General features: G+C 43.8%; 3 protein-coding genes across 8 annotated transcripts in view; 1 reads left to right on the forward strand and 2 right to left on the reverse strand.

Moving 5' to 3' along the window:
* kcnt2b (potassium sodium-activated channel subfamily T member 2b) overlaps window positions 1-2,690 on the reverse strand; it is a 41,016-nt gene extending 38,326 nt beyond the window's left edge. Inside the window, exon 1 of the mRNA XM_078284518.1 lies at window positions 2,602-2,690. Within this exon, the coding sequence (XP_078140644.1) occupies window positions 2,602-2,690 (89 nt within the window). The remainder of the gene's footprint in view (window positions 1-2,601) is intronic.
* A 1,191-nt stretch (window positions 2,691-3,881) lies between these two features.
* qtrt1 (queuine tRNA-ribosyltransferase 1) lies at window positions 3,882-10,117 on the reverse strand. Of its 2 annotated transcripts, XM_071922831.2 has the most exons (10): window positions 9,985-10,117; window positions 9,503-9,711; window positions 9,288-9,356; window positions 8,975-9,113; window positions 8,554-8,748; window positions 7,471-7,609; window positions 7,293-7,368; window positions 7,055-7,164; window positions 6,265-6,349; window positions 3,882-5,311 (listed from the first exon to the last, which is right to left on the reverse strand). In XM_071922831.2, exons 2-10 carry the CDS (start codon window positions 9,608-9,610, stop codon window positions 5,132-5,134), a joined length of 1,101 nt encoding a protein of 366 aa, XP_071778932.1. In that variant the 5' UTR covers window positions 9,611-9,711; window positions 9,985-10,117; the 3' UTR covers window positions 3,882-5,131. The 2 variants fall into 2 exon arrangements, with proteins under 2 accessions (XP_071778932.1, XP_071778931.2); XM_071922830.2 differs by lacking the exon at window positions 9,985-10,117 and having other exon boundaries at window positions 9,503-9,944.
* The window catches only part of dnm2a (dynamin 2a), a 32,632-nt gene continuing 19,698 nt past the window's right edge, over window positions 10,009-22,942 (forward strand). For 3 of the 5 annotated variants that reach the window (XM_078284587.1, XM_078284585.1, XM_078284586.1), the window contains exons 1-9: window positions 10,010-10,456; window positions 17,347-17,420; window positions 17,651-17,800; window positions 19,105-19,308; window positions 20,019-20,117; window positions 20,205-20,365; window positions 20,480-20,622; window positions 22,325-22,460; window positions 22,570-22,637. In XM_078284587.1, the coding sequence (XP_078140713.1) occupies window positions 10,296-10,456; window positions 17,347-17,420; window positions 17,651-17,800; window positions 19,105-19,308; window positions 20,019-20,117; window positions 20,205-20,365; window positions 20,480-20,622; window positions 22,325-22,460; window positions 22,570-22,637 (1,196 nt within the window). In that variant the 5' untranslated portion in view covers window positions 10,010-10,295. Of the gene's footprint in view, window positions 10,457-17,346; window positions 17,421-17,650; window positions 17,801-19,104; window positions 19,309-20,018; window positions 20,118-20,204; window positions 20,366-20,479; window positions 20,623-22,324; window positions 22,461-22,569; window positions 22,638-22,942 lie in introns of all 5 variants that reach the window. The other 2 variants (XM_078284588.1, XM_078284589.1) reach the window with 1 other exon arrangement.

Raw genomic sequence — 22,942 nt, forward strand, 5'->3', positions numbered from 1 at the left:
ACATGTGTGTGTTTAGATGTGTGAGAGTGCCCGTATGCGGTCATATCTACTGTGTGTATCTACTTGTCCGTGTATACCTGCGTCTATAGGGATTGTCTGGAGAGATTCATGAGAGCGGTGCAGCTGCGGCGCCACGCAGGACAAACTCCGTGCCATTCAGCCGTGGAATTAAGCCGATTGTCACTATTAATCAGAGCGCTCTCTTTCTCATCAGTCCATTTTATAGCAGTTAACGCTCCCTGGGTGCCGAGATCAACATCTTGACCCGTGAGCTCTTTCTCTCTCACACGCATTTTACAAGTGCCCGCATGTGTGTGTATGCATGGCTCACACACATGCACAGAGACAAAGCTGGGACACACACACACACACACACACACACACACACACACACACACACACACACACACACACAGTTACACACAGATAAAGATACATACAAGGCACAATTGTATTCAGGCTCAATGGAAATTACTAGTTCTCTACTTTCCTAGATTAAAACACTCAGTATTCGGGTGTTAATGGTACATGCAGCACATGGCAGGAGGGGAGGTGTGTGTGTGTGTGTGTGTGTGTGTGTGTGTGTGTGTGTGTGTGTGTGTGTGTGTGTGCTGAACATTACAGCTCAACAACACAGCAGAATAAATGCAATATAAACGCCTCCCACAAGTTTCATTTGGATCTCAGTGCCCTCTAGAGCCTTCGGAGTGATGGACAACATGATATTCCTGGAAACTCTCATCTGGGAATGCATCATCCATACTGCAGTGTTTTGGGAGTATTAACAGCACATCTGTTGCAGCCCCCACCACCACCACCACCACACCACACACACACACACACACACACACACACTCACACACTGCCGAGGGTCTCTGCAGCATCTCAACCAAACAACTAGATCACTCACTATGTTTACGTCAGCATTCCCCGCTATACTGCTATGTCACATCCATTTGGCAAAATCATCTCTGCTGTTTTCAGATGTTATTGTTTTATCTCTCTCCTTTCAGAGGATGATATATCTTGGCTATAATGAGTCTTTTCTCTCTCAAAGGACTTCCAAGAAACAAGCGGCACCTCCTGCTACAGAAGCCAGGTAATTAAGTGACTGAGGTCACACTGTACCCTGGCTTGGTAACATTAGACCTTGGGCAAATGTTACAGAAGGCCACTGGTGAGCGGATGACCATGAGCAGAGTGAGTGGGGCCTGGGGGTTGAGGCCTTCACTTGAGCAAAATGAGACCCTTTGGAGGTCAGGGATACACATACAGAAGATGTAAAGGATACATTCATACCTGCAAGTACTGTTTTGCCAAATAAAAAGACAATACTCCAGCATTATGGGTGCTATAGCTCACACATTGTTTCAATAATCTGATAAGCATTATTGACACAGTAAACCCACATGTCATGTGCCTCAGCTGCACTGTCTCTCTGGTGATGAATGCCAATGATTGGACCCTTAAATGATCACCTCTCCTATCACTTAGGCTTTCAATAGCAAGTTCCCCCAATTATCTGACTCCGAACACCCACTCCAGTCCACAAGCAAGTGTTTTGGCTCTCTTTTCTCACCTAGCAACAAGAGAGACCAGGTGCGAAATGGAGGTTAAGATTTTCCATTAGACGCTGTAATTAAATAGCCAGATTAAGTATTGCATATCATACATGATATGTGGCAAGCACATCAAATCCACTGTCCTGCAAACGTAGAGTTTAAGCAAAGGTTAATTGCCAGTTGGTGAGAACACCCACCTGAAATTGCCTTTCCGGGTGGCAGGTGGCTCAAAGTATATATAAGTAATTATGGCATTAGAAATACAATGAATACTATAATATACAGTACTGTGCAAAAGTCTTAGGCACCCTAGATTTTTATATAAATTTTGTCTTTGATGTTTATTTATTTGTTTTCTGCATTAGTAGTCTACTCTTTATAGTACAATTTTTTGTATTTAGAAACTTTTCATTTCATTATTTTTGAAAGCATCTTAGCTTTATGGATTTTTTTTACATGTGCCTAAGACTTTTGCACATTACTGTAGGTCTACCTGGCTGGGCCCTCCCTCCCCCCACATGGCTCTTTCTTGATTTCCCTCCTGGTGTGTGCCACTCAAGGAATGTTTTTTTCAATGTTTAATATAAACTCATGTGTAAGATGGGCCACTTTTATATAACATGACACGAAAATAAATATCATAATTCATATAACGGATATTCACAGTCTATTCTTTTCAGAATTTTACTGGAACGTCATAGGATTAATAGTAGTTTAGGTATTTAGTATTTATTAATATTAGCAGTATTAGCAATAGTAGTAGCCCCTCAGCCTCGGCGTACACGCACGGGAGCGAGCACGAAACCTGTTGCAGCAGTCACTACCGCGGTGCGCTGCACCGCTGACAGTAAAACGCTCCAACATTTTTCATACACCTGGTTCCGTGAAATTACAGATTAGTTTCAGATAAAATGCAAAACATTTTTTTTTAAAACAAATGTGATGCTCTCATGGCGCACATACGCGCAATGGATTCAGTGCGCTGCGCGTAAACGGTGCATTTTTGAGCCAAGTTTGCAGCCTTTGCCTATACCCTTACCTGTCGTCGGTCTGCCAGTCCCCGAGCAACAGGTCTCGGAACCGGTACCGGGGAGGCAGCGGGAGCACCTCCTTCTCCAGCTCGACCATGGTCCTCCTCCACAGCGGCCAGAGACAGACAGAGAGACCCTGAAGGGAGCACCGCAAACCGCACCTCCACACCGAGGAGGAGGATCCCCCCAAAACCAACTCCGTTCCTCTTCCTTTTGCTATTCAGAACGCAAATTAATAATAAACAGATGGATACACCTCATGGCATCTCCCCACCCAGAAATCAACTTCTTTCTTTTGTTTTTTTGTGGCTCCGGTCACAATGCAGCCCTACTTTTCCCCCTGCCGCGGCAACAGGTCGAGGATGTTCAGCCGTCGGTGCGTGGGGGAGGCTCCACTTTTACTGTGACAGCTGGAGAGCAACTGGTTGCATCTCAGCATCCTCTCCGTCTGCGCTCCTCATGGACGCACTGACTGCATAAGCTATGTAACCAACCGATAGGGAATACTCTATTGTTGCGATCACTTTTCATTTGAGAGAGAGAGAGAGAGAGAGAGAGAGAGAGAGAGAGAGAGAGAGAGAGAGAGAGAGAGAGAGAGAGAGAGAGAGAGAGAGAGAGAATATCACCATATCACCGTCTTCCATCAACATCTGCGCTGCGTGGCCACACATACACGATAATAAACCTAGATATTTCATACAAATCTATGATGATCCCCTAACGAAAAACGACTATAATAGTCCTTTATAGGGACTTAAAGTGCATCTCAATAATCAATAGTGAGTTTATAACAAGCCTATCTCACTTCATGGTATTTTTTAATCTCCTATGGTATCACCATAATATTTCCATATGAACTTATAGTTTTCCGTGGTATATGTAGCATAATAGTAACCTTCTAAAATGTTTTATGGTTGACTGTAGTTCTTTTTAGAGTCAATTTTAGGAGGCACAACATTTCCTATATTGGGAATTTTCGGAGCTTGCTGAAATATGCATGAGAACACATCCAATTTATTTGGCTGCAACCCTTTGGTTGTGCATATTCATTTTCAAACACTTGACACGATTCTGCACGGCTTGCCAGGCAATAACTAAGCTCTCAGTGCTGGGCTTTTTCTCTACGCATCCATATACTAAAAATAATCAAATTACACTGTCAAAGCAATAACGACATTATTTCCTGACGAAGAAGAACGAGTATCAAAATACATTTTAAAATGATACTACACAATTATGACAGAAAAAACCCTAAGTCCCTAAAGGAATATTATAGTGATATGATGGGATATTTAAAAAATCCATAAGGGTACTATAAACTCACCACAGACACACTATAGTTCCCCGTTGGAATAACAATAGTGATTAGTCATTATACGGGTCTTAGAATAGTATTCATTAATCTTAATTGGATTATGCATCAACCATTTTAATTGCGGCACCACTGCTTTGCCAGATCTCAGTCAGCAACCTGTGCCATGTTCTGCCTGCTACCCAAAACATTCATACATTCTCTATTAATATATGCGGTCAGAGGTTTCGTCCTTGGACTCCGCGGTCATGACAGAAGCTGCAATGACATTCAAATGCCGTGCTCGAGAGAAATGTTGACTCAAAGCCACAGACAACAGGTGTTATTCAAATCAACTTCCGATATGATTAATATTTATGAGCCACAACTGAGGCTTGATCAAACAACACTTCTGTGAACTCCGAGCAAAACCTGTGTCAGAAATGGACTCCCATTAACTGAACTGATGAGAAAATGAATAATAACAATTAACATGTTGATGATCCAATATTAGATGATTTTGTGGATAATTGTGATGTTTTTCGTGCCTTGACTACATTTTGGATCATGCCGAATCTAGCTATCTATATCTCTATATGCTATTTTTTACTTGAGCTGCTGTTTACTGGGTTGGGAAACTTATACAGCAAATCATTCAGTTTAACTGTCACACTTTGTTCTGGTTTTGTCTATTTTGCCCTCTGGTGGTCATGTCATGAGCACACCACCATGTTCATCTACTGTATGTATTCAAACGGTTAGATGAGAACTACTAGTCTGTCAGGCCAGAGTGAAACAGCAAAACACATAACATTTATTAACTTGCCGCCTTTGGCAAATACGACAAGACCCTAATGCGCTCTGAAACAAAAATTACAAAGGGCTTGAGAGGAAGGCAAAATATTGCATTTCAAGTGGGTGGGCCTGGTTGCGTAGCCATGGTAACAACAAAAAATGTCTGAGCATATCAGAGGAGATAGTTCATGTGTTTCAAAGCTCATCCAAACCCCATTCAGTCTCACATTATCATAATGTGTACTCCAAGGGCAATTTTCAGAGGTTAAGTAGGTTGTTTCAAAAAGACAATCCGGCTTTATCTCTTCAATCCAAAGGCCATTTTCCACACCACCAACATGACTGGCAATGCAAATAAAAACAAAAGAGTAGAAAACATGGATCTAATAAAATGTTCTTAAAAAGGATATAAAAAGTCCCGGTCATCGCTAGACATTTGTTCTCCAGTGTGATTAAGACAAACGGTTGCCTTCGCAGCTCTGGTCCAGTGTGATGTTGACGGAGGCGAGAGCGTCCACCGCCCAGCCGGGGTACTGCTCAGCGGAGGGGAACAGCCGCCTCATGAACGTCCTTATAAATTCAGGGAAGCGGCCTTCCACAATGCTCTGTCGCACAGAGCGCATCAGGGTGAGCTGCAAAAATAGAGACAGGTTTGATGAATCAAAAGAGAAAGTAACGTGGTTATTGATCTCCAAAGGGAAATTCTCTTTTCTCTCGCGCTCTCGAACGTCAGCGTCCCCGGAGCCGGTAAGGATTCTGGGTCTTCTTGCCGATGTTTGGGGGCTTGAACCTGGGTCCCGTGGTTGAGGAGCGGTCTACCTACTCGCTATATAAAACTGTCCCAAAATCAACTTTAGACCCGTTTATCATCATTGTCAAAATCAATCAGTATTTTTTTTTCGTCAGAGCAATTTGACTTTGAGACACATTCCACTGAACAATGGCTTAGGTTGATGCCTCTTAATGTCAGGATCACAGACACTGATCACAAGAGACTGATATAAAACACATTTGATACATAAATCTGTTCCAGATATATCAGTTTACATATTAAATTTTTATTGTATTATTTTTGGGGTTAGGGTTTGGATGTCAATTTTTTCATCGTTTTCATAAGGTATTTATTTAAATGTTTTTTTTACTTTTAGCTTTTATTTTATTTAGGTCCAGTTTTAGTGATGGTGGTGATTGTATTTGTACATGAGTGATAGTACATCAACATTGATCATCTACATTTTCCTTCTATTTGAATTTTATACCTCCCCACATAATTTTATAGTATTAGGGTTATAGTATTTATTTATTTTTTTTAAATTTGTAGCACAACAAAATGTGCAACAAGTTCACAAACTTTTGAGCCTCATTCATCACTCTAGGAATCTACTGGAACATCACCCTCATTACAGCAATGATCATGGGACTGAAAATGAGTGGAACAAAAAAAATATTTAAAAGATTTAAGTTTCTTTTCTTTCAAGAACTCTAGTTTGTATTTTCTAAAATTGATTTGGTTTGGTTTTAATCTTAGTTTTGGATATATTTAATTATGATAACCTTTCTGTTCAGTGACTCTTCCAATACTGACCTGGTAGGCGATGTTGTGGACGGTGACGTGATGCATGGCTGCAGTATCGCTCTTGAACAGAGCGTGCAGGTACGCCCGGCTGTGCCTGAAAAAAAGAAAATAGGCAAATAATTGACCGCTTCCTTCCATTGATACATTTTTCTAAATGGATCTTTGGTACAAAATGTCCAAACACCAGTCACAAGAAGCACTTTGAGCAGCAGAGCATACTCTGGCACCAAAGTGGACCATTGAAAAAACCTCAGAGCGCTGTTCAAACGCTTCACAAGCTTTCTCCTTTCAGAGCGCTCAGAGTGTTCAGAGCGCTCTCTGGCTGAGCTGTTTGAATATTTAGAGCCAAATGAGATCAAACTGACCGCCTCAGGTAGCTGTAAATCCATTCATATTATTTGTTACTGAGATACTTAGGACATAAAGATATTTCAAAAAATAAATCCCAAATGTTGAGAAAATCTACATAATGATGCAGTCTTTGGCAGAAAGTATGCCAGCTGCCACTCCACACAGTGAAAATAACTTTCCTTCAGACCACAACTCACTGCAGCTTTTTAATTTGCATATTTGCCAGCAGGTTTGTAAATGTGGCTGACAATAATTTAAAATTTTCATTTTACCTTCATTTTACATGCCATCTGAATCTTTCTGATATGTTTTGCTCTATTCTAGTGAAACCAGATTGCTTTCTTTTGTTAAAAAATGAAAGTCAGGCTGCATTTACGCTCAACAACACTTAACAAGAATAAAAATTTCACTGGCAATTACTCTCTTCTGTTGCTTGGCCTCTATTTACCTCTTGCAGGTGGGGCACTGGCAGTCTGGGTCTATGGGCTGGAAGTCCTTGGCATACTGCTTCTGCTTTACCTGCAGAGATCCCCAAGGCACCAAGGCAGAGCCAAACCTCTGAGGTGACAGAAACAATATTAGTCAGAAACACTGTCAGGGACCCGCTCTTTTTACGGAATCATAACTACTGAAAGACAAGGAAAGACCGATTTATCAGTGTGTGAGGTAAGGAGGGGAGCGCTCACTGCAGTGCGGGTGGGGAAGACGCAGTCAAACATGTCACATCCCAGAGCGACGCACACCACCAGATCCACAGCATATCTGAAACACATGATGAGAAACACACAACAAGTTCTTATGCAGGTTTATTACACCACAGCCACAGTTCTCATGGGGAAATGGACTGTAGACAGAGGGACATACCCGACACCCATGAGGTAGCGGGGCTTCTCTCGGGGCAGGTGGTCTGTGCTGAGCGTCACCATCCTCCAGAAGTCGTCCTTCTCCTCTCCTCCACTCAGGCCACCGATGGCAAAACCAGGAACATCACGCTGAGTCATTTCTAAAGGGATGGATAAAAGATTAAGGTATCTGAACCACAGGTATGAACCCTTTACATCTGGCATTAACATCAGACTCTGTCTAGAATTAGCTAGATTACAACTAGACTTGACATTAAAATGCATCTTTGGTATAAACTACCAGTCAAAAGTTTGGACACACACATTTTTCTATATTTTTGCTATTTGTCACATTTTAGAATAATAGTAAAGACATCAAAACTATGAAATAACACAAATGGAATTATGCAGTGACCAAAAAAGTGTTAAACAAATCAAAACTATCTTATATTTTAGATTCTTTAAAGTAGCCACCCTTTGCCTTGATGGAAAGGCAAAGGCTTTGGAAAGAAATTCATACACAGGCATCAACTTCACTATTTATATTTGTCTAAAAAACAAATGTCAAGCATTTTAAGCCTTTAGATCAGAATGGCTTTAAGATAATGAACAACATAGTACATTCAATCAGGTGGGTCCAAACTTTTGACTGGTAGTGTACATTTCTCTTTCCCTTGCAAAAAAATGCAGATAGATGCCAATTTCTTCTCATAATATTTACATCCTTTAAAATTGACAGTAAACGCCTTGTCTCACTTGTTGTTACTATCATGTTACTATCCAAGCTGCTTGCCACCTGTTTGAACTGCATGCATTTCCTGAACGAATCTGCGTGCAAACGTTTTTTGCGTTTATGCATTTGCTATATGTGGATTGGAGATGCATTACATTTACACTTTGTTGTTAATGCAGCCAATTGTATCTCTGACCACCTCCGGAGGTAGTTTGTGTTAGTGTCTTGGGTGCATTTAAACCTGGATTTTACACAGTTTTGCTCTATCTGAATACAATCCAACTAACCAGGACGCTTGTTAATGCCAGGTGTAAAGGTGCGGTCAAAGAAACAGAAATGGGAAAGGTATCCTGACGGAGCAGGAGATGTTACCATCTAAGCAGGCCTTGCGCAGCTCGGCGTTCAGCCCACCCTGGATGATCGCAAACAGGTTCTGTTTGTGTGGATTCTTATTGGCTGCTATGCAGCGGTCCAGCCAGCGGATGGATCTGTGCATGGCTTCCTCCACCCGCGGCCCCGTCACTGTACTGCTGACCACGTCGTCCAGCTGCATCATGATGTCTGACCCTGGACCAGCAGAAAGAAACATGGAGAGGTTGACTGTCAGCCTTTAGTGAATTCACAGGAAGATCCAAGTCTTATTTATTAATTTTATATATTCCTGAGATATTTAATCACGAGGATAATTCCAAAAGACAAACACAAATTTACAGAAATATCGACAGATTGAGGCAACATCTGGCATAAAATACTCCGTGGTGAATCTGAGTGTTGCTATAATAGACCTACTGACCCAGACTGTTTTGTATACTGATGGACTTCTCAGGACTTAGGAGAATCTCTTTGCCATCGTAGGGAGACTTGAACTTGACCCCTTCCTCAGTGACCTCTGACAGTTCAACGAGAGACACCATCTGAAACCCTCCACTGTCCTGTGAGCAGAGGATGGAGAAACAGAGGATGTTGGCACAAATGCAAATTAGCCTACCTCATACTTTTATGAATATGCAAAACCTCCCATGGGTTCTCCTCTTTCACCATGTAATGCAGCAATCTGGCTAGGGAACACATAAACATCTATATTTGTTTAGGAAGACAACACTCACTGTTAAGAGGTTTCTCTTCCAGTTCATGAACCCATGCAAACCACTGGCTTTCTCGATAAGTTCAGGACCCTGTGGGGAGTGGAAATGGAGTGGAAGAAGGTATATACACTTTAAAAAAAGTTCTTAAAAATTAGTATGGCCACCTAGGAGCTTGAGTGGCGGATGAGGACAGATCGCATTGAATCATAAACAAAACTAAACCGGTCTCTACCTACCGGTCTCATACCCAGGTGGTACGTGTTGCCAAGACATATCTGACACCCAAGAGCCTCCAGCTGATCCACAGTGATCCCCTTCAGAGTCCCTTGTGTGCCCACAGGCATGAAAACCGGGGTGCTGACGGTGCTGTGTGGCAGTACGAGATCGCAAGCTCTTGCTTTCGTCACCGGACACTCAGCAACTATTCGTAGAGTGAGGGGAGAAACTGCAGAGAGAGCTTTCTTTAAAGACATGTTGATTTCAGAAGTGTTTGATTCAGCGCCACACTCTATGGGCGCAGCCATGTTGCACTGAAACAAGTAACGTGTGACGTGAGAGGACTGCGATTGACAATCCAATTGACCAATGGGGAATGATGTGGTTAGAGTGAAGTACACGCCTCTTAAATATCCAATGAAGAGGCTGGCTTTATGGAGAAGCAGCAAAATCATCCAATAAATCCCCTCGTTTCGCTGACAGGAGGCGGGTCCATACTCACCGGTTTAGATCGGATGTCGTCTCGCCTGACCGGATGGTGTTGTGTGGAGGAAGTTTTGTTTTGCGAGTTTTCCGTCCGTTTTGGTTGACTTTGAGTGTTTAATGCGTTCAAAGTAACACGAAATGATATTATTGTGAATTGCGTAATTGATAAGTGCTCAAGTTTTATCGAGAGAATAAAGGCGGGAGCTGTTTGAAGCGGTGGGACTCAGTTCAGAGTAACCCGAGCACCTTGCGGCTAAGCTAACGTTACCTAGCTAGCGCGGCTAGCCTCTGGTCTGTGTTGAGGGGCTGATCCGAGCTAACGAAGCCATGGGGAACCGGGGGATGGAAGACCTGATTCCCCTGATCAACAAACTTCAAGACGCTTTCAGCTCCATTGGACAAAGTTGCAATTTGGACCTTCCTCAGATTGCTGTGGTCGGTGGACAGAGTGCTGGAAAAAGCTCAGTCTTGGAGAATTTCGTTGGCAAGTATGTGATGGTGGTTAATAAAGTTTACATTTTCAGATATTACATAGCTAACTTATTTTATAACGGCATCTAGCTAACGAACGGCGGTTTGATTGTCGAGCAGGTGTGTCAGGTTTGGAGACGCCGACTGCTACAGTGCAAACTAACGTAGTTACTCAAACGGCACGTAACGTTTACGTTACGCATTTGTCGTAACCCAGTCCTGACAGTGTAAGGTGGCTGGAGGTACAACAAATATTGACGTGGATAATTGCGCCATGGGACTGACTTGAGGGCTTAATATCAGTGACAAATATATGTTTTACATGTATGTTTACACACGGCTTAGGCGTACTTGGCTTTAAACAGCCACTGCTGGAAAGAAGTGAGATGGGAGGGTGGACTCCCACTTGTAGTAGTGTCTGTTAGCTGTATTGGTTCCGTTGATTCATGACAGACTAAAACCTCTCTAAAGATGAGCTGACACAGATTCAGATCTTATGGCAATCTTTAGTATCAGTTCAGTTCTTTTTTTGGGCCATTAACTTGTATACTGATGGTCTTGTTTTGCCATTCCCCTATTTGGCCTTTGTTCTGAATCGAAACCTTTTTCCCTTTGGTTCTATTTATAATTTCATGCCACACCCTCAATGTACTACAAGATACACGTTTGTCAGTCTAACGCTCAACTTTGTACTTCCGTGTGTAGCTCAAAGCTGTTGAATTAGTATGTATTCATTGTTATTAGATTAGCATGTTTATTTTGTTAGCTGTTAGAGGACAAATAGGTTATAGGGAAGGCCTCGAGTATACAGCAGTGGAGGTAGACTTTGCCACCTACTTGCCTTAGGGATGTGGACTAGTACATGTGTATGGATTTGCCTGGTCTCCAACCTATTTTGTGTAATATCTCTTATCAATGACACTTTGGATTGCAGTGCATGTAGCCTCTCAACAAGCTGCTGACATTTCATCATGCAGAGCCAAACAATGCAAGTCTAGCATTGAAGACACAACTTCCCTAATTATCTTCCTATTTTGCCACTGTTTTTGGTGAAGCAGTCAAAATGGGCCAAGTGTCTTTCTGTTCTGTGTGGTGTGAAAGTTAACCTACAGTCCTCCTTAACAGGCTGGTCCTGTCCTCCTCTCCCACATCAGCAGTGAGTGAGATCACTCTGCAGATAAAGACACAAAACAAGCTTGCTGTAAAGCAGCTTGTTTAGCAGGTTTCCTCCCCATTGAAAGACACTCAGTGTGTGACCCAGCCCACACAGGGCACACACAATCACACACACGCAGACACGCACACACACAGGCGTGTACGCAGGCAAGCCGGCAGAGGGGAGGAAGTAGGCTGACTATTAAGATGGCATGCAGACAGCCCTCTGGTTATAAACACATAGGCTAGAGCATGTCATAACGGCTCTCAGTCAAGAATGCACGCACACACCGATTAGACTAGCACTCAGTGCACATTAATTCAGATGAGTGGGACTTTGCACTCTGAGAGCACTTGACACATATCAGCTGTAATTAACATGAGACGTTGCATGGTGACCTCAATTTCGCTGCCTGAGCAGGCCTTCCACTTTCCCCCTGTTGACAGGGCTAACATGCACCCGCGTGCTCAACTGCTACACAAGCACTTTGCAGATAGGCTATGGCATGCACTCTTGTACATGCTCATCATACTATGGAGCATTTGAATAGCATGCACAGATCTTAACCACCCTTTTTCCCACACAACAACCCTGCATGTTGATACTGTGCAAGCAGACCTGCTAGTGTCCTCTAGGGCCAACAGGGTGGAACAGTAGCAGTCACAAATACCACGCTGCAATGTCAAGTCTAACTTCAACATGGAAGGGGTAGGGCACTGCTGCTGGTCCCTATAGCAACAAGCGTGCTGGTGTAAAGGTGACTCATTGTTGGTCTAAGATGCTTGTTTGAGGCCAGCGGTGGCTGATATCTGAGACCTCAGACTTTAATTCTTTTGTCTTGGTATGTATAGATTTGTATTGTCTGTCACACAAATGTATGAGTTCTTTAGAAGGCGCAGTTCTTCATTGTGGTAAGATTTTCAAATCCTCTGTAGTGAAACGAGAAGTTATTGGTGTGAACTATGAACACAGAAGTGCTGTTAGTATCAGTAACGGCTGCTCTATGGTTTCTCCAGTCCCCGAGGTCATCTTCTGTGTGAGGGGTGTGTTTGCGTGTGAAAGCCTGGCTTCATCCCTATTTCCCCAGGCAGTAAAATAATCTCCCTTTCTCCGTCTGCGGCACCAACAATAAGAGCGGAGTCACTCGGTAATGGGAAGAGACACACACTGACACAGAGTGTAAATGCTCCTCCTCTTCTGTCTCTCCCGCCTGAATTCCATGCTGATGTCATGATCTGATATGGGTGACTGGCTACTTAGCTTGCCGCTTCACTATGTTTGACTGGCAAATGTTCTGCCACCGCAGTCGACATCTCAGCTCTTGTTCATGGCACTCCGGCCAGCACACAGCACGTTGGATTGCCGTTTTACATTTACTGGCTGTGATGGATTTGGGGAAAGTAGGGCTTGACTGTATTTGCTGCTGGGATCTCTGTGCCTCCGTTTCTCAGGTGCTTTGATTCTGTTTATCAGCCCAGGCAGGTCAGACGGGATTGAGTTAGTTTCCCGGTTGTTTTGTTTGGCCCATGTTGTTGATGTGATTTGGACCTACGTTCCTTCCAACTCTGTTACAGGAGACCAGGACAACAGTGGCTGGCTGTTCTGCGTGCCTTGTAGGACATGAGCTAATCAAAACACACTGATTCAACAGCCACGTGTATTTGGTTGACAGTGTGTTTGTGTTTGTTAGTAGGGGCGTGTGTGTGTGTATGCTTGGGTGCCTTGTTTGAGTTTGCATCAAGGCATCCAAAGAGCGTCCTTGGGTATTGCTGACAGATTGGGTATTTTAAAATAATCAAACAGGCTCAGCCGCTGTATATTACAGTAACGAGCTTTCGGAGACCTTGGAGATTGAGGACTAATTCAAAGTCCAGGATGAATAAGTAATAAGAAAGGCCGGCACTCGCCTGTCTCCAGCAGGCGTTATGTGGAGGGCTCATTAGACTCTCCAGACTGCTTTCAGTTAACTGCTTAAATGACACCAACAGCTGCTCATAAACAGCAGAATCCTCAAAAGAATAAAAAAAACAGATTTGTCTGTCACCAAATGCTGAAATAAAATGGTTACTAAAGGCATAAAGTCTTTCATAAAGTTGCTCTGTCTATGCTGATTGCTGAATTACATTTGGTTTAACCGCTCAGTGTTGTTTTTCCAGCCCTCTTCACATTTCAATGTATGCATTATGGAACCATGAATATCTGTCAATTTAGAGATGACGACAAAGCCTGTGTCTCCGTTTTGGGTGTGCCTGCGATGTCATTGTCCCGACGGGGAGTATGGAGGTCATATCTAGCGCTGCAAGCTGGCCTGGGTGGAGGCTCTTATCTGATTTGCTGCCATTAGAATAACTTAACAACACTACTAGGAGACTAATAGACCATAAAGTGTTGGAAAAGTTGGCCTGAAAGTGTTATTGACGCATATTAACACTACCTATTAACTATTAACTATTAACTATTATCACTGAGTTAAATTAACACAGACAGTTTTACTGTACATGGTGTAAAACTGCACTAGACAAAGTTTTTATGTAAAAATACACCCATCTTATCAGCCTCAATCACAAATTGGGGCTGCAGTAGAGAGGAGCATCCCTGCCCCCCTTATTGAGACCGCGTAGATTCGCCCCATTTGTAATTCTGGTGTGAGTTATGGACACTGAAATAGAAGCGGTCTCCTAAACAGCAGTGAGTGAGCGCTCCATCCAGAGAAAGCTGGACTCACCAACGTTAAATCTTTTGCCTCTCTCTTTGGTGTCCTTTGATAAAGTGATGGCAGACTGGCCTGGTTGGTAAACACAAGCTTCCCGTCCAGTTTACTGATGTCACGTTACATGATTTCTGGGTATTGAAGTTCATATTTGCCTCTCACTGCCATTTGGAGCTGCCAATGTTCAAAGTTCCTAGTGCACCTTTAAGGCATCTTGGCATGCTGAGATGAAATGCATTGAAATGGGTTAAGATTTATTGTAGTACATGGACTATGGGTCTCTCTGAAGCTCTCTAGGATTTCCTACGATTTGTTAAGCCAAAACAAGAATATCTGTTCACATCCTCTACATTGATATTCAGAACTTATTTTTTGAATTGCCTAAATTTTCAAAAAAGAAATTGCCTAGTATATGTTACAGATGCAGAGACATATTCAGTACATGTACGTTCTCTCTCGACGAAATTATTTTAGGATTCTGTGATCGAATGTTTTCAGGAGGAGCCAGCTTCCATTGAAGTAAAATGGATTTGCAGAAAGAAAGAAAAATGAAAGAGATGAGAAGGTGATGCAACGGTTTAACATGTATGCAGGAATTTGAACTGAAACGCCTACAAGTCTGGTTGTTTGTGTGTAGCGCAGCAGACAGCCTTGTAAGGGGGAAGCACAGCCAGCCGAGCGGCAGAGAGCGAAGGGATTTTCCACTAAGCAATTGGATTTTGGTAGTGCTTCAAGAGGTTTTGCTGCCTAGCGATGCCTCTTGGTACCCAGAGCGACAGACTGTAGTGTGGGAATGCGGGCAGCCATGATTACATGTTCTCCGCCACACCAAAGACCCACATGAAATAAGTCCCACCAAACCTCAGACACACGTCTGTGAACTGCACCCTCCCGTGAGAGCGCACTGCGACCTCAAGAGTTTCACACACCGGTTTCCATGTTTGAGAAACCGAGCCCTGCCAGGCCTCCGTAGACTTGAGCAGGAGGGGCATCAGCTGTAGGCTATGGCTCCTCGGAGTAGCTCTGTAACATGCCTGTTTGTGAGAGGCAGAGGCTGTCAGGGCAGGCAGGGGGAGGGGAGCTGGCTCTTTCATTCTCTCTCTCTGTCCTGCCCTCTCTCGCTCTCGCTCTCTGTTGTGGCAGAGGGAGGGAGGCTCAGAGACTGATGCTCTTTGCTTGGCCATCCATAATGCATGGAATGATACACAATCTGCTCAGCCTCCTCTATCATTTACAGCACATCAATAATGGAATCCTGGAATCTCACTTCTCTTAAATATGCCTCTGCTGTTTATCCAACTCTGTCTATGAAGGCTGACTGGTTCAGTTCTGTGGTTGTGTATGTCTTCTCACAAGAGCATTCGGAAAAGCTGTTTCCTCTGTGTATGTTCTCACTTTGGCCTTATGTCTTGTTAGCGCATGCTTCTATTGCTGTGAATTTGCAGCCAGTGGCCACCTGTTGAGCCAATGAGGCGGCTGTCAGCCGTTGGGAATCCAGTGAGAGTGGTGTGTTACTTGAGAGATGCATTAATACATTAGCACTTGAACAGGTCAGCCCCGCTGTGACCTCTGAGCAGCATCTCCCCTCCACTCTCCCTCTCTCCAGTCCATTTAGTCTGTTCTTTCCCTCAGCCTGTCCTAGCTCTCCTGCTGTTCTTTCTCTTTAACTCCCTCCCTCCCTTCCCTCATCCAGGGCTTTCTATACTGCCAGCCACAGTGACAAATGCCTGCATGCTTCACATTATGTGCATGACACAGCAGTAGCGCTGAACCACAGACCTGTGGATTTTTGCTGAACTAAGGAACATCCAGAATGTTCCCCCACTGTTTGACCATAGCACTATAGCCTGGGAATAGCAGGCACCATGAAGTATGGCAGCTCCTCTCTCTTCTCCTGTCCTGTGGCTGACACATTGCTTCCAGTCTGAATCAGGCAGGCAGGCTGGGCACCACCATACTACACACCCCTCAGGCTTGTAGATCTGGCAGTAGATTTGGGGAGGAAAAGGAGGACAATGTGGGTTAGCGACATACTCTGCTCTGCTAGGATTGTCCCGGGCCTAGGGTTGGTGATTACCACCAGATGTAGTGTGTTAGTAGAGCAGCAGAGGGGCCTTGAGGAGTGGGAGGGGAGAGAAGAAGACAGGGTGGAGGAGCTCCATCTGAGGGCTGACTAAGCAACTCTGGCGGTGGGGTTAAAATTCCTCAGGTACTCTGTCACTTTAAGAGGAACATACAAGCAAGCTGTGAGAAAGATCTCATTGTTTCCTATAGACTATGGGTGTCAGTAATACACTGTTGCACAAATTGCATTGGCCAACCCTTGTTTACTGTCAGCCCATGCTTGAATCGTGCAATGCATCGATTGTGCAATGAACTAGCAAGACACAAGATTTTAGCTGAGAATGTGAACACACCAAGACAATGTCAAGTCTCAGGCCTAAGGCTAATGTGGTTAAGGCATTATCTTGGGTGATATCCCCTGTATTGACACAGCCAAAAGGCGTACAAAGGCTAATCGTGGTCAACTGAAACCAGGAGCCTCGCCTCTCCTCTCCTCTAAATAGGCTCATAGGGCTGCTAGATTGTTGAGCAAGGAACAAGTTCATCAATTGAAAAGCACCACATTACAAAATCAATGCAGCCATAACAGCAAGAGTGGGTGTGCATGAATTGATCTGCGAGGCTCTAATGATGAGAGATAATGACTTTGTCACATTTGATTTGTTCCAAGACAAGTTGGAGGCGTGAAATTCCCCTGTGCTCATCAATTTACCACAGGCCACGCTGCGAGGAAATGGACCTTGAGTGTAATGAATAATTTAACATTCTTCTTTCTCTTTCTCTTTCCCCCTCTCTCTCTCTCTCTCTCTCACTCTTTCTGTTGCTTTGTCTGTCTCTGTACTGAACCTCACACCTCCATCCCACCCAACAACTCTTTCTTGTTTTGATTTCCTTCCTTTTGAACCCTTTGCTCCCTGCACCTCCCCGTTTCTTTCTTTCTTTCTCTCTCTCCCTCTGTCTGTCTCTCTCTCGCCCAGGGACTTTCTTCCACGTGGATCAGGCATTGTCACCCGGAGACCTCTCATTTTGCAGCTGGTCAACAATAAAGCAGGTGAGTCTGCGAGTCCTGTGCACAGCCTCAGCCCTGTCTCCTTTCATCACTACCCTGCACATGGCCTCTCTGCTGCAGTGCCTCAGGCTAGGCACACTGTCTGCTATCTGCTACCTTCGTCTCTCGAATTTAACATTCTCCCTTTTCCTCTCCTCCTTGCTCTTTCTCCCCCTCTGTCCTTTTCTCCTCCTCTCCCCTCTCCTTCTACGTTGCTCTGTCCCTGTGTGCAGAATATGCCGAATTCCTGCACTGCAAAGGGAGGAAGTTTGTGGATTTTGATGAAGTGCGGGCGGAGATCGAGGCGGAGACCGACAGGATAACAGGCTCCAACAAAGGCATCTCTCCCATCCCAATTAACCTGAGGGTCTACTCCCCAAATGGTAAAAATCGCAAATATTTTTATAACACACACACACACACACACACACACACACACACACACACACACACACACACAACGTAAACTCATTGTGATGCAAACACAGCATGGGGAAGTAGTCTGCTTCATGCACTAGTTTTCAAGCTCCCTGCTGCAGTCTTTGGCCCTGTGGCTGTTGTTGCAACATGAATTCTCCAGAGAGCCTGCAGAGATAAAAAAAAATGTTTGTTGTGGTTTGGATCAACAGGTTTGGGTAAAACCTTAAAAAACGAAACCTCACTATTCAATGTAGCTTCTTACTCCATGGTATTGCAAACAGCAGTTCAGTCGGTATCAGCTGCCATTTACGGTCAAATTTGCCATTTTCATGTTTAGTGCTCTTAATAAATCTAGGAGTTATAAGTAATAAAACATCAGAGGTGCTTTGTGTTGTTTTTAAGAAGCAATTTACAAATTAGAGGTGGTTTTAACACAGTAGAAGTCTGCCTACTCAATAGCCTCATACAAGATGAAAGCTTCCCTTCCCACCATGGTTTGAAAATCATTACAGTCCTGTTACCTTGTTAAATTGCACTGAGGCCGGTAGTGTGGATGTCTGTTTATGCTTTTATGAAAAGGGAGGAAATTGAACTTGACACATGCATAAAAATTAGAGATGGGGCTGTATTTATTGTTTGCTTGCCAGTTGCCATGTAAAAGCCGTTCACAACATGGTGAGTAGGCTGGACATTCTGCAACACAGTGAGTCCCCGTCCATTGAGAACGCTCCTGATACATTAAACATTAATCAGTCTTATATCCGCCTCTAGCTGGGTTTCCATCCAAGTCTTTTTTTTTTTCCATCGAAAGATTGTTTTTTGGCCTTTTTTTTTTTTAACTTTATTTGATAGCCACAGTGAAGAGAGACAGGAAAGATTTGGAGAGAGGGTGGGTCCCAGGCCAGACTTCAACCCAGGATGTCATATAATGTCATGTAAATGTATATTTATATGGTATTTGCCTTTGCCAACCGAGCCACCAGGGCGCCCCCATCCAAGTATTTCCATTCGATATAAGCTGTATGAAATTAGAAAGGTTGAATGGAAATAGAAAAAGGTTTTTGTTAAAGAAATTATGTACAAAATAGTGCTGTGGAAACACGTTAGTTGAATGAATGATGACATAGTGTTGAGATGCTTTTACTTGTAGGAGTGTTTTCTGATACAGTTACATTCTACTCTCAGGAAGCCTATTTATTTACTTCACCACAACCGATGGACACACATCCTATTGACGTTTTATTTTTTTGTGACCTCTGTGTCTCAGTGCTGAACCTGACCCTGATCGACCTGCCGGGGATGACAAAGGTTGCCGTCGGGGACCAGCCAGTGGACATCGAGCACCAGATCAGGGACATGCTGATGCAGTTCATCACCAAGGAGAGCTGTCTGATCCTGGCCGTCACCCCGGCCAACCAGGACCTGGCCAACTCAGACGCCCTTAAGATCGCCAAGGAGGTGGACCCGCAGGGTGAGGATTTAGTTTAGCAGTAGCACAGCGGTTGGAGAAGCAGTCTTTTGACCGGAGACGCTCTCCCCTCCCACAAAAACTGCTGCTGAGGTGCCCTTGAGCAAAGCACTTAACCCCCAACTGCTCCGGTGAAGCTGCTCAGTGGCCAACAGAAGAAGACTGTGTTTTTACTGGGCAGCTCCCAGGTGTGGATGAGTGCAGCTGTGTGAATGTGAAGCGAGGCATTGCTGGAAAAACAGGCTAAGTCGACTTTCCCTCGATAATTAAAGGTTAAAATTAAAATAAAAAAATAAAAATGCTTTAACTGGAGAGGAGTAAAGTGAGAACTCTAGGCTGTTCACTTTTTTTTTCTTTATTTTATCTTAGTAAGTCATGTTAAAACTGAACAAGGACAGCTCTTTTTATGTTATCCGTTACCCTGCAGTCATTTTTATCCAGAAATCATTTGCTGCTTTCTGTAGGCAACACTTTGCTCATTATTCCACGGCTCTGTTTCTTCCGAACCCTTTTTTCCTGTTTCTCAACTTGACCTCTGCTGGGCAAAGGTCAAAGACACCGACATTATAATTATCCTGGGTATTAAAGCTTTCCCCAGTAGTGTGCCATGAAAAAAAAACAGAGTGGAAGCCAGATGTAGTTAGAGAGAGAATGGAGAGAGAACTAATAAATCTGCATGAATGAACTTAATTACATTTTCTAATTGCGTCCAGGTCTTCGCACCATCGGTGTTATCACGAAACTGGACCTGATGGACGAGGGGACGGACGCAAAGGACATCCTAGAAAATAAGCTGCTCCCACTGCGTAGAGGTGAGGATGACAGATATACACAGACACACACTCGCTCGCTGTATCGTTGACTCCATAGTGACTATTTACATTTGTGTGTGCGTTCAGGCTACATCGGTGTGGTGAACCGCAGTCAGAAAGACATTGACGGGAAGAAGGACATTCGTGCTGCTCTGGCTGCAGAGAGGAAGTTCTTCCTGTCCCACCCTGCCTACAGACACATGGCTGAGCGCATGGGAACGCCGCACCTACAAAAGACACTCAACCAGGTCTGCTGTGACCCACTCTCTTTCTTGTTTGTTTTTAAATTGTAAAATATAATTTCCCTCCTACCATGTCATTTGATTCTTCCAAATAATAGTCCCAACTCTCTCTGTCTCTAGCAATTGACCAACCACATCCGGGACACCCTGCCTGGCCTGCGCAGTAAGCTGCAGAGCCAGCTCCTCTCGCTGGAGAAGGAGGTGGAGGAATACAAGAACTTCCGTCCGGACGACCCGACACGCAAGACCAAGGCCTTGTTGCAGTGAGTGCAGCTGAATATTAACGCTCAAATGAATGGCAGCATACGTATTTACAGTAGAGGGCTTTGGGTTGACGTAACTTGCCCTCTGGCAGCCATATTGGAGGTTCACAGAACAGGGCAGCAACGGCTGAGAGCAGTGGATTTTATTTCTCAAGTTAGGACTTGGCCGTCTTAATAGTATAGAATAGGCCCCATTAATTTCTGTGCTATTTTTGACTGGAAACTGATTATTTTGTCACTGATATATCTGACCAATTTTGTGTTTAGATAATGTCAGCTTGTTGGTTAACTATCTAATCATGGCATCACACAGCTGATTTGCACACTAGCTAAAGTTGCGTGGCTAGTAGTTGTAAAATGCTTTGCATAATTTGTTTACTGGGTATTTAGCTAGCTCAGAAAGCCTAAAAACATTGGTTTATTCATAACTGAGCTGAAACCTCTCAAAGTACTCATGCTTTGGAGTAGAGGCTAGGGAAGGCAAGGCAAGGCAAACTATTTATATAGCACATTTCATACACAAGGCAAATACAATGTGCTTCACATAAAACAGAAAAAATACATAAAATGACATTAAAAACGAAAGAAAGAAAGATATTGAGCAGTCACTCTCACACTGGTGACACCTCTGGTCAGCCAGTATAACTTCTCTGAGAGTGACTCCCTCAATTTCTCCTCTCAAAAGGAAATCAATTTAGATGAGATCTTGAAGGATTCCTCGAAGGATTCTTCGAAGGAGCCTAGAGTCTTTCCAGTGGTCTTACCCCACCCTATAGGCAGGCCCCACAGCCCCTATAGGACTTGTAAATGTTCCTTTAGAACAATACACAGATCATCTAAACAATTACAATTATAAACTTCAAGAAATCCTTCAATTTTCGATACAGGTTTGAGGATCCCGTCAGAGCGGATAAACTACTCACCAGAGTTCCTCTAGACTCCTGTTGGGATCCTGTTCGTGACGCCAATTGATGAATAATTTTGTATAAAATAGGTAAATAAAATAAAAAGAAATAAATAAAATAAATAAATAAAGATAACACCTGTTACATCTACATACAGATGATTTAGCAGAAGGCCACAGAGAAAAGGAATGTTTTGAGCCGACTTTTAAAAGAGCTGACAGTGGGAGCACATCTCAGTGCTTCTGGAAGTTTATTCCAGTAATTGGGAGCATAATTACTAAAAGCAGCTTCACCTGATTTAGTTTTCACCCTGGGAACAACTAACAGACCGGTCCCAGATGACCTCAGAGGTCTGGGTGGCTCATATCCTAGGAGCAGCTCAGAAATGTATTTTGGAGCTAAGCCATTTAGTGCTAGGGAAAGGGTTTGACACTAATGATATGTTCAGATTACGGGCTACAAAAGCTACAAAACGGTCTGGCGTATTAAGCCACATTGTCACCAATGGAGCAGAAAGGTGTTGCCCAGGTGGTCGTTGACGGTTCATGTCATCATCATGTTGGGTGCACCAGCTAATAATGTCATACTGTCATAGCTTTGTATTTGTCTCGTTTTTTTGTTTTATTTGGCAAATAATTGTTAATTGAAACACTTAATCAAGTAAATAACAATTAAGTAAATATAACTACCCTACCCTACCTTCCCTCTACTCTGATTGGTTCGCGCTTCACCGCCTCATCAGAGCGTGGAAAAAAGTTCACCATGGCCTCTTGTCTTTTGTGCCCCTCCCTCCCCAGAATGGTGCAGCAGTTTGGTGTGGACTTTGAGAAGTGCATCGAGGGCTCCGGGGACCAGGTGGACACCAACGAGCTGTCGGGTGGTGCCAAGATCAACCGCATCTTTCACGAACGCTTCCCCTTCGAGCTGGTCAAGGTGAGCGCTGCACGCCCCTCTGCCGTCAAAGGCAGTGGCTGTAGACGTGTTCGCAAAGACCGATGCGCTGTAGATGTAATTATTATTCGCATTTCTCCCCGCCCTCCAGATTGTGTTTGATGAGAAGGAGCTGAGGAGAGAAATCAGCCACGCTATCAAGAACGTCCACGGTGTCAGGCAAGTGGAGCAGAGACGAAACACCCACCTGACTTCTAGATTAGCCGCCCATAGAGCACAATAGAAGCCGTGATTCACCAGACACCTGTATTCAGTGTTTACACGGACGCCTGCTGTACCCATTCGCTTCCCTTCTCTCCCATCATCACAGCTTTCCCTCTACTATCGTACAGAATTTTCAGTTTGTTTGCATAGCCATCACTGACTAAAAATACCAATTCAAAGAGGCGTAATCAGAACGTGTTTGCTGCTGTATGTGAAATGTAAACCTATTTCATTTTTCCACTCTCCTCCCCATCCCCTTT

The sequence above is a fragment of the Centroberyx gerrardi genome, chromosome 7 (assembly GCF_048128805.1).
Source record: "Centroberyx gerrardi isolate f3 chromosome 7, fCenGer3.hap1.cur.20231027, whole genome shotgun sequence".
In the NCBI taxonomy this organism is placed as follows: domain Eukaryota; kingdom Metazoa; phylum Chordata; class Actinopteri; order Beryciformes; family Berycidae; genus Centroberyx; species Centroberyx gerrardi.

Coding starts and splice junctions, on each gene's coding strand:
- qtrt1 (XM_071922830.2), bottom strand. CDS start 9,937: ATGATTTTGCTGCTTCTCCATAAAGCCAGCCTCTTCATTGGATATTTA. Junction 7,165..7,292: donor TCTTCCCCACCCGCACTGCA/GTGAGCGCTCCC, acceptor CTGTCACCTCAG/AGGTTTGGCTCTGCCTTGGT. Junction 6,350..7,054: donor CAGTGCCCCACCTGCAAGAG/GTAAATAGAGGC, acceptor TCTTTTTTTCAG/GCACAGCCGGGCGTACCTGC.